Raw genomic sequence first — 14253 nt, 5'->3', positions numbered from 1 at the left:
AAAATAATTATTGATTAAATTAAAATTATCCTTTATTTTACTATAAAATATTTTAACATACAGTTGGGCAAATAAGTATTTAGTCAACCACCAATTGTGCTAGTTCTCCTACTTGAAAAGATTAGAGAGGCCTGTAATTGTGAACATGGGTAAACCTCAACCATGAGAGACAAAATGCGGGGAAAAAAAACTGAAAATCACATTGTTTGATTTTTAAAGAATTTATTTCCAAATTAGAGTGGAAAATAAGTATTTGGTCACCTACAAACAAGCAAGATTTCTGGCTGTCAAAGAGGTCTAACTTCTTCTAACGAGGGTCCACTCGTTACCTGTATTAATGGCACCTGTTTTAACTCATTATCGATATAAAAGACACCTGTCCACAACTTCAGTCAGTCACACTCCAAACTTTACTATGGCCAAGACCAAAGAGCTGTCGAAGGACACCAGAGACAAAATTGTAGGCCTGCACCAGGCTGGGAAGACTGAATCTGCAATAGGTAAAAAGCTTGGAGTAAAGAAATCAACTGTTGGAGCAATTATTAGAAAATGGAAAACATACAAGACCACTGATAATCTCCCTTGATCTGGGGCTCCATGCAAGATCTCACCCCGTGGCGTCAAAATGATAACAAGAACGGTGAGCAAAAATCCCAAAACCACATGGGGACACCTAGTGAATGACCTACAGAGAGCTGGGTCCACAGTAACAAAGGCTACTATCACTAACACAATGCGCTGCCAGGGACTCAAATCCTGCACTGCCAGACATGCCCCCTGCTGAAGAAAGTACACGTCCAGGCCCGTCTGCGGTTCGCTAGAGAGCATTTGGATGATCCAGGAGAGGAGAATGTGTTATAGTCAGATGAAACCAAAATAGAACTTTTTGGTAGAAACACAGGTTCTCGTGTTTGGAGGAGAAAGAATACCGAATTGTATCCGAAGAACACCCTACCCACTGTGAAGCATGGGGGTGGAAACATCATGCTTTGGGGCTGCTTTTCTCCAAAGGGACCAGGATGACTGATCTGGGTAAATGAAACAATGAATGGGACCATGTATCGAGAGATTTTGAGTGAAAATCTCCTTCAATCAGCAAGGGCATTGAAGATGAGACGTGGCTGGGTCTTTCAGCATGACAATGATCCCAAACACACAGCCAGGGCTACAAAGAAGTGGCTTCGTAAGAAGCATTTCAAGGTCCTGGAGTGGCCTAGCCAGTCTCCAGATCTCAACCCCATAGAAAATCTGTGGAGGGAGTTGAAAGTCTGTGTTGCCCAACGACAGCCCCAAAACATCACTGCTCTAGAGAAGATCTGCATGGCGGAATGGGCCAAAATACCAGCAACAGTGTGTGAAAAGCTTGTGAAGAATTACAGACAACAGACAACGTTTGGCTTCCGTTATTGCCAACAAAGGGTACATAACAAAGTATTGAGATGAACTTTTGATATTGACCAAATACTTATTCTCCACCATGATTTGCAAATAAATTATTTAAAAATAGAACAATGTGATTGTCTGGGTTTTTTTCCACATTCTGTCCCTCATGGTTGAGGTTTACACATGTTGAAAATTACAGGCCTCTCTAATATTTTCAAGTGGGAGAACTTGCACAATTAGTGGTTAACTAAATACTTACTTGCCCCTCTCATTAACATTAGTAAATAAATTATCCTCAAATCAGTGCCAAATAATAGCAAAATTAAATAACCGTGAATTATTCTTTTCATGATTAAAATAAACATTTTTGGTCTGACCTCCGAATGAGTTGGCCTGTGTGGAATGTAGCCCTCGAGCCCAAAAGTTTGCCCATCCTTGCTTGCAGTAATCATGGACGGTTGTGTCAGCAGGATGCAGAAACCTGGGAGGGACATCCTCAGTGAGCCAGCCAATTGTTGGTTGTCTTTACAAAATGGTGTCCCAACAACTTGGCCACGGGGAAGTGGAAGTGGCTGTTTTTTTTTGTTTGTTTGTTTCTTGGGGTGGGGTTTGGGGGAGGTTCAGACGATGCTGCGGGAGCCGCTGGAGTTGCGTCTGCGCATAAGCGGGATAGTGTGGTGCAGCGGCATAGGCGAGTCCGGCGGGCAGAACTGGTGCGGGTGGTTGTAAGGAGGCGGGGGCGGCGGCAGAGGGGGCTGGGGCCCGTCACCCTGGACGTGGACGGGCGTAGACACGGCCGAGCGCAGCAGCTGGTGAGCGGCCGGCCCCTGGCTGAGGAAGGCTTCCATGCGGCCCCGCCCGCTCTGGTCCACCACGATGACCTTGACGATCTGCTGGCACTGGATGAGCGTCTCTGGGCGGAGGTCCCCGGCCTGGGCGGGGCCCAGCAAGGCGGGCGGGGCAGTCAGGGCCAGGGGGGGCGAGGACTCAACGCTGGGCGGACTCAGTTGGTAGGTCTGCAGCCTGTTGTGAATTGACACCTAGTTTAGGAACAGCCAGAGAACGCACGGGGAGTTACCAGCCTGAACGCAGCCTTACGCAGCCCTCTGGTGTGACACGCACGGGGGCATGCAGGCATGCACGGAGGTGGCGTGCACAGGCAGCGCGTGCAACACACACACACTACACTTGCTTGTCGTCACACAGCATTGTTAATAAGTTAATAACTAAAACGTAAGGATGCTGTGTGAAATGTCCATCATACTAAATAGATGTACTCTAAACTCAGTGTATATTAACAACAGATGATGGGGCAAAGCCATACGTTTTATTTCATTGTACTGCACTATTTAAATAAAAGCTTTTTTAAAAGTGACTACCGTAATTTTCGGACTATAAATACTAAATGGGGTTGTATTGCGCCTTTCCAACTTTTTAAGGCCCTGAAGTGCTTCACACTACATCCTCATCTACCTACTGGTGACGCAGCACCAGGAGAAATGTGGGGTTTATTATATTGCTCAAGGATACTTAGACGAGGTCATCAGGGCTTTCTTTTCTATGGAAAAAATTCAGAGAGCTATTTATTTAAACTTTTATTCAATTTTATAAGAGATGTTTCCGAATCTAGGAAATTCAGGCACTTTTGGAGCTATTATTTTCTATTTGTGTTCAATAAACATCCTTTAGGCATTTCAATGAAGTTCAGTGTTTGCATTATTCCATTTTTTTTACACTTTTACTGCAAATGAATATCGGCTATAAAAATCGGTTATCAGCCCCTTTAACTACAGTGATCCCTCGTTTTTCGCGATTAAGGGGGACCAAAACCATACCAACTAACAATAAGTGAAAAGCCGCCAAGTAGCGCCCACTGCCCACAATTTTTGTGTGTGTGTATGTGTATTCAATACTGTATATTTCTTCAGATTTAGCATTGGAAAGAGATACATATAAGACATGTTTTTTCACTTTTTCCCCAAAGTATAATAGCAAAAAAAAAATTACGTATACAAATATTTTAATAAATAGCTTGTAAGCACTTCAAATGTAATAACTATGATAAGTTTTAAACATGTTACTGTATCAACGAATTATTTTTAAACATGAATAAAGTAGAAAAAGCTTGTCTTTATTTAATGCTTCATTGAGTGAGTCCACTCAAATTCGCTCAAGCTGCTCACTTACACACAATGAAGTGCCACAGGCACTGTTTAACAAGTTGAAATATGACTGACACTGGCATCTGTTGCAAGATCAAAGCTTAATGTCTGTCAATTATTGTTAACTTTAATAAGCAAATCCAGTGCACTGCCTGACCAACAGAGAGCAGCAGGAGGGAGAGTGAGACTACGTGATCTGCTCGGGACGGCCAATCTGTATTTTATTTTATTATTTTTTTTAATTGGAAAAAAAAATTGCGATGGACTGAGGGTGCGAAGTTTGAAGTGCGAAGTAGCAAAGGATCACTGTATTACTAATCGGTCTCGGTCCTAAAAACCAATATCGGTCGATCTCTACCTGAAAATAGTCGCTTTTTCACATTTCTTACACAACAGAAAAATGAAAATCTGTTTTTTTGTTTGTTTGTTTTTTTAATTTAATAAACAAGATTCTTTCCGCTGGCATGCAAATGATGAGGTGTTGTTTGTTCTTATAACCCTCTGTGGGGCAGTGTCACTACAGTGGACAGCTATTCAAAAGTTGAGACCTTTAACCCTTTATAGGGCAAGTGACTATTTTTAGACATTTTAAGATAAAACATTATATATATGGCGGAAAACACAGAGAAGACTGAAAAAGCCGTTTCTGCTCTTGCACTCCTCTTTAAAATAAACTGCTGTATTTTAAGCCAAAAGAACTGTTGTGTTTGATAGAAACATAGGTCTATCTGCTGCCATAGCAGATTCATGGCGCATTAAGCCCCTGAACTATTTTTAATTTGTCCATTTTACCCTGGAAACCCCCGTTTACAGACGTCACGCAACCGCTTTTGTTTCAACCCAGCCATAAAACGAAGGTAATTAATTATATTTATTATTCAAAATATCAGTCATTTTTAGCTTAGAATCATTAATTGATGTGAAATAGTTCGTTCCCCCCCCCCCCCCCAAAATTCTTCACGCACATATTTTGAACTTTTAAACAAATTACGTCAAAAAAATGGTGTCTGCAAAAAAGTCTCGGATATCTACCTTATAACTAATTGCTTAATTGTTTGGTGTTTTTTTTCTTTGTTACAGTCGCATTTTCTCCGATATGTTAAATGATAAATAATCGATCCAGACAAAGAAAAATTGAAAAACAACGTTTAAAAGGGTAAATATATGGAAAAGAAAATCTCGACCACTCTTTGATGTCTGCGATTTCTGCATCACGACCCTTGTTATCTGACCATGTTTCACCCATAAAATCTCCCCAAAAATCCAGCTGTGGCCATTTACAGCTGTGTCTTGACACTCAGTGATACATGCTACATGGAGTTTTTGGATCGAAACAAGGTAAGTACATGATAATATCTCGTTAAAATCATGGCGTCTTTAATTCTGCTCTTGCGTGCTCCTACAGCCAGTTAGGGTTTTGCTGTTTACATTTTTTTTTTAAATGCCCTCCTGTTCAAAATTTTTCTTCCCCCAGAAAATTGAGATTTTAAGCTTTCCAATGATGTATCACAGATGCATATCGGAGAATTTTGAAAGTTGGCCAAATTGGGGGTCTCAGAGCCTAGGGCTGTCAAACGATTAAAATTTTTAATCGAGTTAATTACAGCTTAAAAATTAATTAATCGTAACTAATCGCAATTAATCACAATTCAAACCATCTATAAAATATGCCATGTTTTTCTGTAAATTATATATATATTCTGTAAAATAATTTGTTGGAATGGAAAGATAAGACACAAGATGGATATATACATTTAACATACGGTACACAAGGACTGTAGTGGGCATTTCACCCTACTGTCATTTAAATCTGTCTATGCTGTCCTCACTCCGAAGCGTCTACTTTTTCCAAAGCTAGACAGCTAGTGAACGACGCCTTAATAATCAGACTTCTTCCTTTTTCATCTGATTTATTAATAAAATGGCCTCAAACCATTGTCCTCTTTAGACCGTAGTGAAACTACAAAAAAAAAAGTACACAAGCATTGCATTAGCAACAACGTTAGCTTAGCACGCTATACAGGTTCACTAAACATAAACAAAAAGCATCTCATACAAATATAACATTTCGCTTACTAACATAATATGTACATTCTTTACAACAACCATACTTACGGACAAATCTTGTCCAAGGATCATATAAGCACAACATTACAACGTAGGCGTCAGCCCGAGATGTCGTGCAGCCATATTGAACTGGCAAGAAAGCAATAAACCATGTCGCAAAGCGACCACAAGAGTTCGCTGTTAGACAGCACAAAAAACCTTGCAGTAAAACTTACCAAAAGGCAGAATACTGTCTGAGCAGGACATGTGCGTTAATTGCGTCAAATATTTTAACGTGATTAATTTAAAAAATTAATTACCGCGCGTTAACGCGATAATTTTGACAGCCCTAAGCAGAACATCAAGTCACCTGAGTGTTTTCCGCCATATATAGTTTTTTATAATTAATAATAATTATCATACTGTATTTTTTTATATCATTCTTTATTATGAATACAATCGGAAATTAATACAACTTTTTTCTAAAATAAATTAATGAAGTTAAAATGAATAAAAACAGAAATACACTGGTTACAGTCCCAAGAAACACTCTAAAGTGGTTTTTCTTCCCCCATAGTATTTAACTCATTGCAAGCCATTGATGACGACAGACGTCCTATTCATTTAAACCGGAAAGACTAGCTGTGAACGCTCATTTTTTGACAGCGCTAGATGTCAAATTCATTTTGACCGGGAGGGTCAAATGAATAAATGCTCATTCGCCCTTCCCAGTCAATATTGATTGGATTTCTAGCACTGTATAGGTTTAACTGAAATAATTTATTATTTAGAAAGTATTGCCACCATACAGCTCTCATTGGTTTATGGATGTGTGCGTGAATGGTTTCACATATAAAACACGTTATCAACCCTACCTGTGAAAGACACTATTTAAGTCAAATTTGTTTTTTTTGCATGTCTCAAATTTCACCTGCAGGTCAAAGTGGAATACCGAAACTTTTAAGTGAGTTTACTTGCACCTGAAGACACCACAGAGTAAATTATTGGCCTAAATTTCCTTTTTGCAGTCGGGTCGAGCCTTGAATAGCTATTGTATCCCACAAAAACATTTTCCATCCTATTCAAACTCTCATTACTATCCTAGAAGGAGAGAAGAGGAGGACGGGGAGTTTGTTTTGCAGGTGGGTAAGGGTGAGGGGGCCATTTGGTAAAAGATCGAGGGATAAAGTGACACCGAGGGCGTGGTGCCTCCCTAACACACTGACTGACACGTCTCAAAAGGACTGGTCGAGGTGGGAGCGAGACACACGATGCAAAGGAGAAAAAACACACATTGGACGGAAACGCACGCACAGACTGGTTTATGTCGGCCTCGTCGCGGCTTAGAAGCAGCTGATGGAGAATGAATGTTTTCTCCTGAGCAAGAGTGGCGGCTGATCCACTTGCGGGCCTCTAGGCAGCTTTTGTATCCTTGGTGATGAGCCTCCAGTGGAGCTTTTCGCTTTTTTTTATTATTATTGTTGTTAAAGCGAAGCGTGACTTTCTTCTTTTGAAGCCGTACACACACAGGCACGCACGCGCATTCACAGAGAAGCCGACAAGACCCACGGCGGTGAACAAGCACAGACTTACCTGAGGGTGACAAGAGTGGTTTTGGCACTCACCTCCACTGCATTGTTGTTGCCGCTTTTATCATACACGTCCTGTTGACCTGCCGAAACACGCAAGAACATCCACGGGCAAGTTTTAGAACACAGGTGTCAAACTCAAGTCCCGGCGGCCAGATCGAGCCTGGCATATCATTTTGTGTTGCCCGCTAAAAGCTAAAATAGTTAAAATTGTTAAATTTCAACTTGGCATCACATTTTCTAAAAATATTTTGGAAATGTTGCAAGCATTCACTGTCATTGATGGCGATGGACATCCAATTCATTTAAACTGTAAAGGCCGGCAGACAACATTTGCTGCCACCCTCTACCAGTTCAAATGGATTGGACATTCATCCCTGTCAATGGCAGCCAATGAGGTATAATAAATGGAATAATTGTTGAATAGAATGTTTTTGATGACTTCTAATTCCAGGTCTCCAAAATTCTACCAAATGGGGTCATTTTGCCTCTAAAACATGATACAGTGCAACAATTTTTTTTATCGACTCAAGCCTGGGCCACCAGGAATTTTGCTGATTTTTTTCCCCCCCATTATTATTCTCGAATTTCTTGTTGCTGACACAATTCTGCTCTATATTTAATCCCAGTTGTTAGGAATAATCAGTGTTGTTAATTTTACTTTAAAAAATAATTAGGTACAGTTAAAAATTACTTCTCCCAAAAAGTAACTGAGTTAGTAACCTCGTTATAAGAGGAATTAGTTACTCAGCAAAGTAACTGATGTTACTTTTCATGTTCTACGCGTTATTACATTATACATTATATAGCATCTTTCCTGTCAAAGATGTTAATATTAACTGATTAAAGAAAAATAAAAACACTATATAGACAAGTTTCCTGAGAGAAAAATAGGCGGCGCCATCTTTGATAATTTCTGCTCCGAACTTCGGGTTTAGACAGAACAGCATGAAGTGCGTTTTAGGTAAGCTGTGTATTGACAAAGTTAAAACTGCAAAATCAAACCAGAGCAACCCACGGAATCATAGACGTAGATGAGACCCCGAGACTTTCCGTGCTGTGCGTGAACTCCTGGAAGCCCCAATATATGGTTGGAATTGGAATGTTTTGAACAGCGTCTAGCTTCAGAGCGCCAGTGTGAATCAACCTCGCCATACGCCTTAAATCAAAACCAGCTGCAGACAATAAGTTAAGGATGTGATTTAAAACTAAGGATATACATTGTATCACAAAAGTGAGTACACCCCTCGCATTTCTGCAAATATTTATATATTTTCATGGGATAACACTGTCAAAATGACACTTTGACACAATGAAAAGTAGTCTGTGTGCAGTTTATATAATCAGTGTTGTTAATAATGGCGTTAGAATATAACGGCGTTACTAACGGCGTTATTTTCTTCAGTAGTGAGTAATCAAATTAATTTCTTTTCTCATCCAGGCAACGCCATAACCGTTACTGAGGCGGGAAAGGCCTGCGTTACTATGCGTTATGATGTTGGTTGACTGACACGAGTATAGTCTGAATAAGACGGACTCACGGAGACGAGAGAGCAGAGCAGGAGTGGGGAGGAGGCAGGGGAGTGTGACGCCGTTGCAAACACGATGCTACTATGCTAGGTGGCTCTAATAATACCTGACTGTAGCCGATAGCCTACAAACTACGCCCACATGATGCATCGGTAGATATCACATATATACACAACTAGATGCAAATGAAAGACAAGGCGGCATTAGCAACATGTATAATAAAGAACACGATGCATTAGTAAACAGCCACCATTTTAAAGCAGTAGACTACTCATGAAGGCTCTGTTGTAGAGAACCTTCCTATCGAACCTAAGTCACTTTTATCTAAAATGCTCCTAAATCGGCAAAACTTAACTTAAATCTATCTTTAATGATGAAACAGTTTTAAAACTTATACATGTCGAAAATAGAAAGAAGGGAACTAATGCAACAACGGGAGCAATTTTAACAACTTTAACGGTTGATTCACAACATTAAATGACTTCCACACATAGCAGCGGTTACTATCTAGTATACCCCTGTGTCAAGTTAAGTTTAGGGAATTAAAGAATTGGGCTAGTTTTGCCAATTGTCCCAAAAACCCTTTAAACTTCACATTGTGTGACCTTTTTAAAAAAACAAAACAAAAAACAAAAGAAAACAACAACAAAAAACATGAAAATGATCACCAGTTACTTTGCCAAGTAACTAATTACTCTTACATTCAGGTAACTGAGTTACTAATGCAATTACTTTTTGGGAGAAGTAATTTGTAACTGTAATTAATTAATTTTTTAAAGAAAGATTAACAACACTGTATATAATAGAGTTTATTTATTTTACCCTCAAAATAACTCAAAATATAGCCACTAATACCTAAACCCCTGGCAACAAAAGTGAGTACACCCCTTAGAAACTACGTACATCCCTAAAATGTCCAAATTGAGTACTGCTTGTCATTTTCCCCCCAAAGTGTCATGTAACTCATTACAGGAGTGCTCTCAGCATTGCTGCAGAGACTTAAATATCTGAAGAAATGCGAGGGGTGTACTCAATGTTGTGATACACTGTACATACTGTAAAAGATTGTATGATTGTTCTTATCACGTCGTAGATCATATGTGGACAAAATTTGTTCCGAATGCAGAAGGGCTAACACAGATTTTTTTGTTACAAGGAAATACTACAAGGTATCTACATATAAACAAAAACAGTATGTCATTCGTTTTTTTATTGCAGATATTAATCGCGATAAAACATTTGGACAACATGATTCTATTTCTTGTTTTATTTAAAATGATTGGTTCATGTGAAAAACAGGTCAATAAATCAAAATTTATAAAAAATAATTAACTAAGGTGGAACATAAGTCAAGCCTTTCATCGTCAAAGTAGAACGCACGTAGTCTCAATATATGTCCATCGAGGTCCAGTTAGTGTTGCTGTGGGGCACATCAATTTGTCTTCCCTTGCCTAACAGCGTTGTCCACCTGTAAAAAAACGGACAAAAAACTTGTAACACTTACATTTAAGTGATTACATAATTGTGCCATCCTACATGTACTGATTAGCAACAGGCTAGCAACAGTTATCATGTGTTACAGCCACAGCAGTACAGTAGTTGTGCTAAATAATATTACACAACATCATAATTAGAATCATCATCGTAATAACAATATCAATCAAACAAACAAGTCGTTTAAAAGCGCAAGATTTTAGCTTTAGTATTTTTTGAGCACCGGACACATGAAAATGCAGGGATAGGAAGAACATACCTTCCGTAACACCAGTGGCAACATGGCTACATAAACACCCGGTCTTTGTGGTGGTATGGGCTTGGTTCCACATCTGCCTTCATGAACATGTTGTCCTCCCATGTCGTGATGATGGCAGATGGATGCAATATTTCCGAATGATCTTTTGTGAGGGATTTTGATGAGTAATGTTACTCCAGCTCCACTGTTGTTTTGGATGGAGAAAATGTAAAATGGAAGTCGCGAGTGGAAATGCGGAAGTAAAGTGGAAGTTCCTCGGACACTTGTCTATACAGTATTTTAGAACATTTGGTATTTAATTTAATCAAATACACTTACTTTATTAGGTATACAATGCTAGTAACAGGTTGGACCCCCTTTTGCCTTCAGAACTGCCTCAATTCATCATGGCATAGATTCAACAAGGTGCTGAAAGCATTCCTCAGAGAGTTTGATCCATATTGACATGATGGCATCACACGGTGCAGATTTGTCGGCTGCAGATTCATGATGCGAATCTCCCGTTCCACCACATCCCAAAGATGCTCTATTGGATTGAGATCTGGTGACTGTGGAGGCCATTTGAGTACAGTGAACTCATTGTCATGTTCAAGAAACCAGTCTGAGATGATTCCAGCTTTATGACATGGCGCATCATCCTGCTGAAAGTAGCCATCAGAAGTTGGGTACATTGTGGTCATAAAGGGATCGACATGGTCAGCAACAATACTCAGGTAGGCTGTGGCGTTCCACCGATGCTCAATTGGTGGCCAAGTGGCCCAAAGAGTACCAAGAAAATATTCCCCACACCATTACACCACCACCACCAGCCTGAACCGTTGATACAAGGCAGGATGGATCCTTGGTTTCATATTGTTGACGCCAATTTCTGACCCTACCATCCGAATGTCGCAGCAGAAATCGAGACTCATCAGACCAGGCAACGTTTTGCCAATCTTCTATTGTCCAATTTCGATGAGCTTGTGCAAACTGTAGCCTCAGTTTCCTGTTCTTAGCTGAAAGGAGTGGCACCGGCATGGTCTTCTGCTGCTGTAGCCCATCTGCCTCAAAGTTCGACTTACTGTGCGTTCAGAGATGCTCTTCTGCCTACCTTGGTTGTAACGGGTGGTTATTTGAGTCACTGTTGCCTTTTTATCAGCTCGAACCAGTCTGGCCATTCTCCTCTGACCTCTGGCATCAACAAGGCATTTCCGCCCACAGAACTGCCGCTCACTGGATTTTTTTTCTTTTTCGGACCATTTTCTGTAAACCCCAGAGATGGTTGTGCGTGAAAATCCCAGTAGATCAGCAGCTTCTGAAATACTCAGACCAGCCCTTCTGGCACCAACAACCATGCCACGTTCAAAGTCACTCAAATCACCTTTTTTCCCCATACTGATGCTCTGTTTGAACTGCAGGAGATTGTCTTAAACCATGTCTACATGCCTAAATGCACTGAGTTGCCGCCATGTGATTGGCTGATTAGAACTTAAGTGTTAACGAGCAGTTGGACAGGTGTACCTAATAAAGTGGCCGGTGAGTGTATATTAGTCTGTTGAGAAAATACAAATGTAAAATGACCATTAATCAGTGCTAATCTCAAACTGTATGTTAGGCCTACTGCAGAATAAACAGAAAGCTATCCTTAAATATTCTGTAAAGTAACAATATTAAATATTGAAAATAAATCAAGTTTGAGAACGCTACCTTTGAAATTCCCTGGCTCATCGCCATTATCGCTGTCTTGTTGTGTTTGCCAGAGCATGCACTGAAGCAGGGCATGATCCACCCATCTAGCAAATCATCATCGCGTTTGCAATAGCGTCACCACTCCCTTCCCTCCTTCCCTTAATATCTCCAGGCAAGTAGGTAGGCAGCTGATGTTTGACAAAATCAGACAACTCGCGTTTCATTCAACCAAATTTTAGTAACGCGCCCCTTCACATCCTCACTAAGGGTAACGGCGTTGCAAAGATGGGAAAATTAACTAATTAGATTACTCACTACTGAGATAAATAATGCCGTTATTCTCTAATGCCGTATTACCAACACTGGCAATAATGCACTAATTAGCTGCTTAAGTACTGTATCTATTGTACTATCGTGAAAATGATTGGAAAAGTTGATACTTGCATGAGTCGATTGAACTTATGCGCCCCTAAATTTTTGAAAAATGTAAATAGGAAGTTGCATAAAAACAAACTCCCTTGGCAAAGGTAAAGGTTTCGTTCCAAAATTTGAATGTCAATTCATGTTGTTTGCAGTGTTGTTAATAACGGCGTTACAATATAACGGCGTTACCAACGGCGTTATTTTTTTCAGCAATGAGTAATCTAATTAATTACTTTTCTCATCTTGGCAACGCCGTTACCGTTACTGAGGCGGCAAAGGCGTGCGTTACTATGCGTTACTAAGTTGGTTGAATAAAAAAAGTCTGAGAGAAACGGACTCACGGGGACGAGAGCAGAGCAGGAGTGGGGCCGTTGCAACCGCGATGCTAGGTGGCTCCAATAATACCTGACTGTAGCCATAGCCGACAAACTACGCCCACATGACACGGTAGATATCATATTATAGAACTAGATGCAAAAACTGACACAGCTGCATTGCCAACATGTTTTAAGGACTACATGTGTTAGTAAACAGCCGCCATCTTAAAGCAGTAGACCTCTCAGGAAGGCCCTGATGTTGAGATCCTTCCTAGCGAACCTAAGTAACTTTTTTTTTTTTTTTTTTTTTTTAATCTAAAATGCTTCTAAATCGGCAAAATCTTAACTTAAATCTATCTTTAAATGATGAAACAGTTTTAAAACTTACACATGTTTAAAGTAGACAGACGGGAACTAATGCATTAACAGGTGCAATTTTAACAACTTTAACGGTTGATTCACAACTTTAAATGACTTCCACACATAGCAAAGGTTACTAGCTAGTTATCGCAATACCCTTGTGTCTAGTTAAGTGGAGGGTAAAGGGGCTAGGGCCAATTGTCCCCCAAATCCTTTAAACTTCACATTGTGTGACCTGTTTTTTTGTTGTTGTTGTTTTTTGTTTTTTTTGTTTCTTGTTTTTTTTTTTTTTTTTTTTTTTTTTGAGAAAAAAAAAAATTATCACTAGTTACTTTGCCAAGTAACTAATTACTCTTACATTCAGGTAACTGAGTTACTAACGCAATTACTTTTTGGGAGAAGTAATTTGTAACTGTAATTAATTACTATTTTAAAGTAAAATTAACAACACTGGTTGTTTGTGTATTTCGTGATTGTGTTCCAAACAGCACTGACATTATTCATAACCTTGACAGCTAACAGGTACAAATACCGACGACGTGTACTGTAATTAAATTAGAATATTCCCATCTTTCCAGGCCTCTAATCAGCACTAAGTAGGGGAGCTGTCGTTTTAAGGGATTTTTTTTTATGTGTGTGAAAGGAAACGCTTCAGCAGTGCGTTTGGGGATGTGAAAAAAAATGCATATTTGCTTTCCTCTAGTGAGCGAGATAAGAAGATTTACCGCAACGTGTGTTAGAGCTTAGCTTACTTTGCAAAAAGAAATAAATTCACTTTTAAGATTGACCCTCTGTAAATACACAGCAACTTGTAGCCAGTGGCAAGCTTAGGGGTAGCTCATGACTTACCTAAAAAGCAACTCAATACTGCTTTAATAAACTGTCAATTTATAAAACTCAACTCATGACTGGAGACCAGAACGTGTGTTAGATTTAATCTTATTTTGAAAAAATTAATAAATTCACCTTTAAGATTGACTCTCCATAAATACAGAGCAACTTGTAGCCAGCTAGATTTTATG

General features: G+C 39.6%; 1 protein-coding gene across 1 annotated transcript in view; it reads right to left on the bottom strand.

Annotated features, from left to right (window-relative positions):
* Nucleotides 1-1658: 1658 nt before the first annotated feature.
* The window catches only part of iqsec3b (IQ motif and Sec7 domain ArfGEF 3b), a 129435-nt gene continuing 116840 nt past the window's right edge, over nucleotides 1659-14253 (bottom strand). Inside the window, exons 14-15 of the mRNA XM_057836675.1 lie at nucleotides 7217-7263; nucleotides 1659-2423 (exon numbers count right to left, since the gene is read on the bottom strand). Of these exons, the coding sequence (XP_057692658.1) occupies nucleotides 2004-2423; nucleotides 7217-7263 (467 nt within the window). The 3' untranslated portion in view covers nucleotides 1659-2003. The remainder of the gene's footprint in view (nucleotides 2424-7216; nucleotides 7264-14253) is intronic.

Source organism: Corythoichthys intestinalis, chromosome 5, assembly GCF_030265065.1.
Source record: "Corythoichthys intestinalis isolate RoL2023-P3 chromosome 5, ASM3026506v1, whole genome shotgun sequence".
Lineage (NCBI taxonomy): Eukaryota > Metazoa > Chordata > Actinopteri > Syngnathiformes > Syngnathidae > Corythoichthys > Corythoichthys intestinalis.
This window is presented reverse-complemented; position numbering and strand designations above follow the sequence as displayed.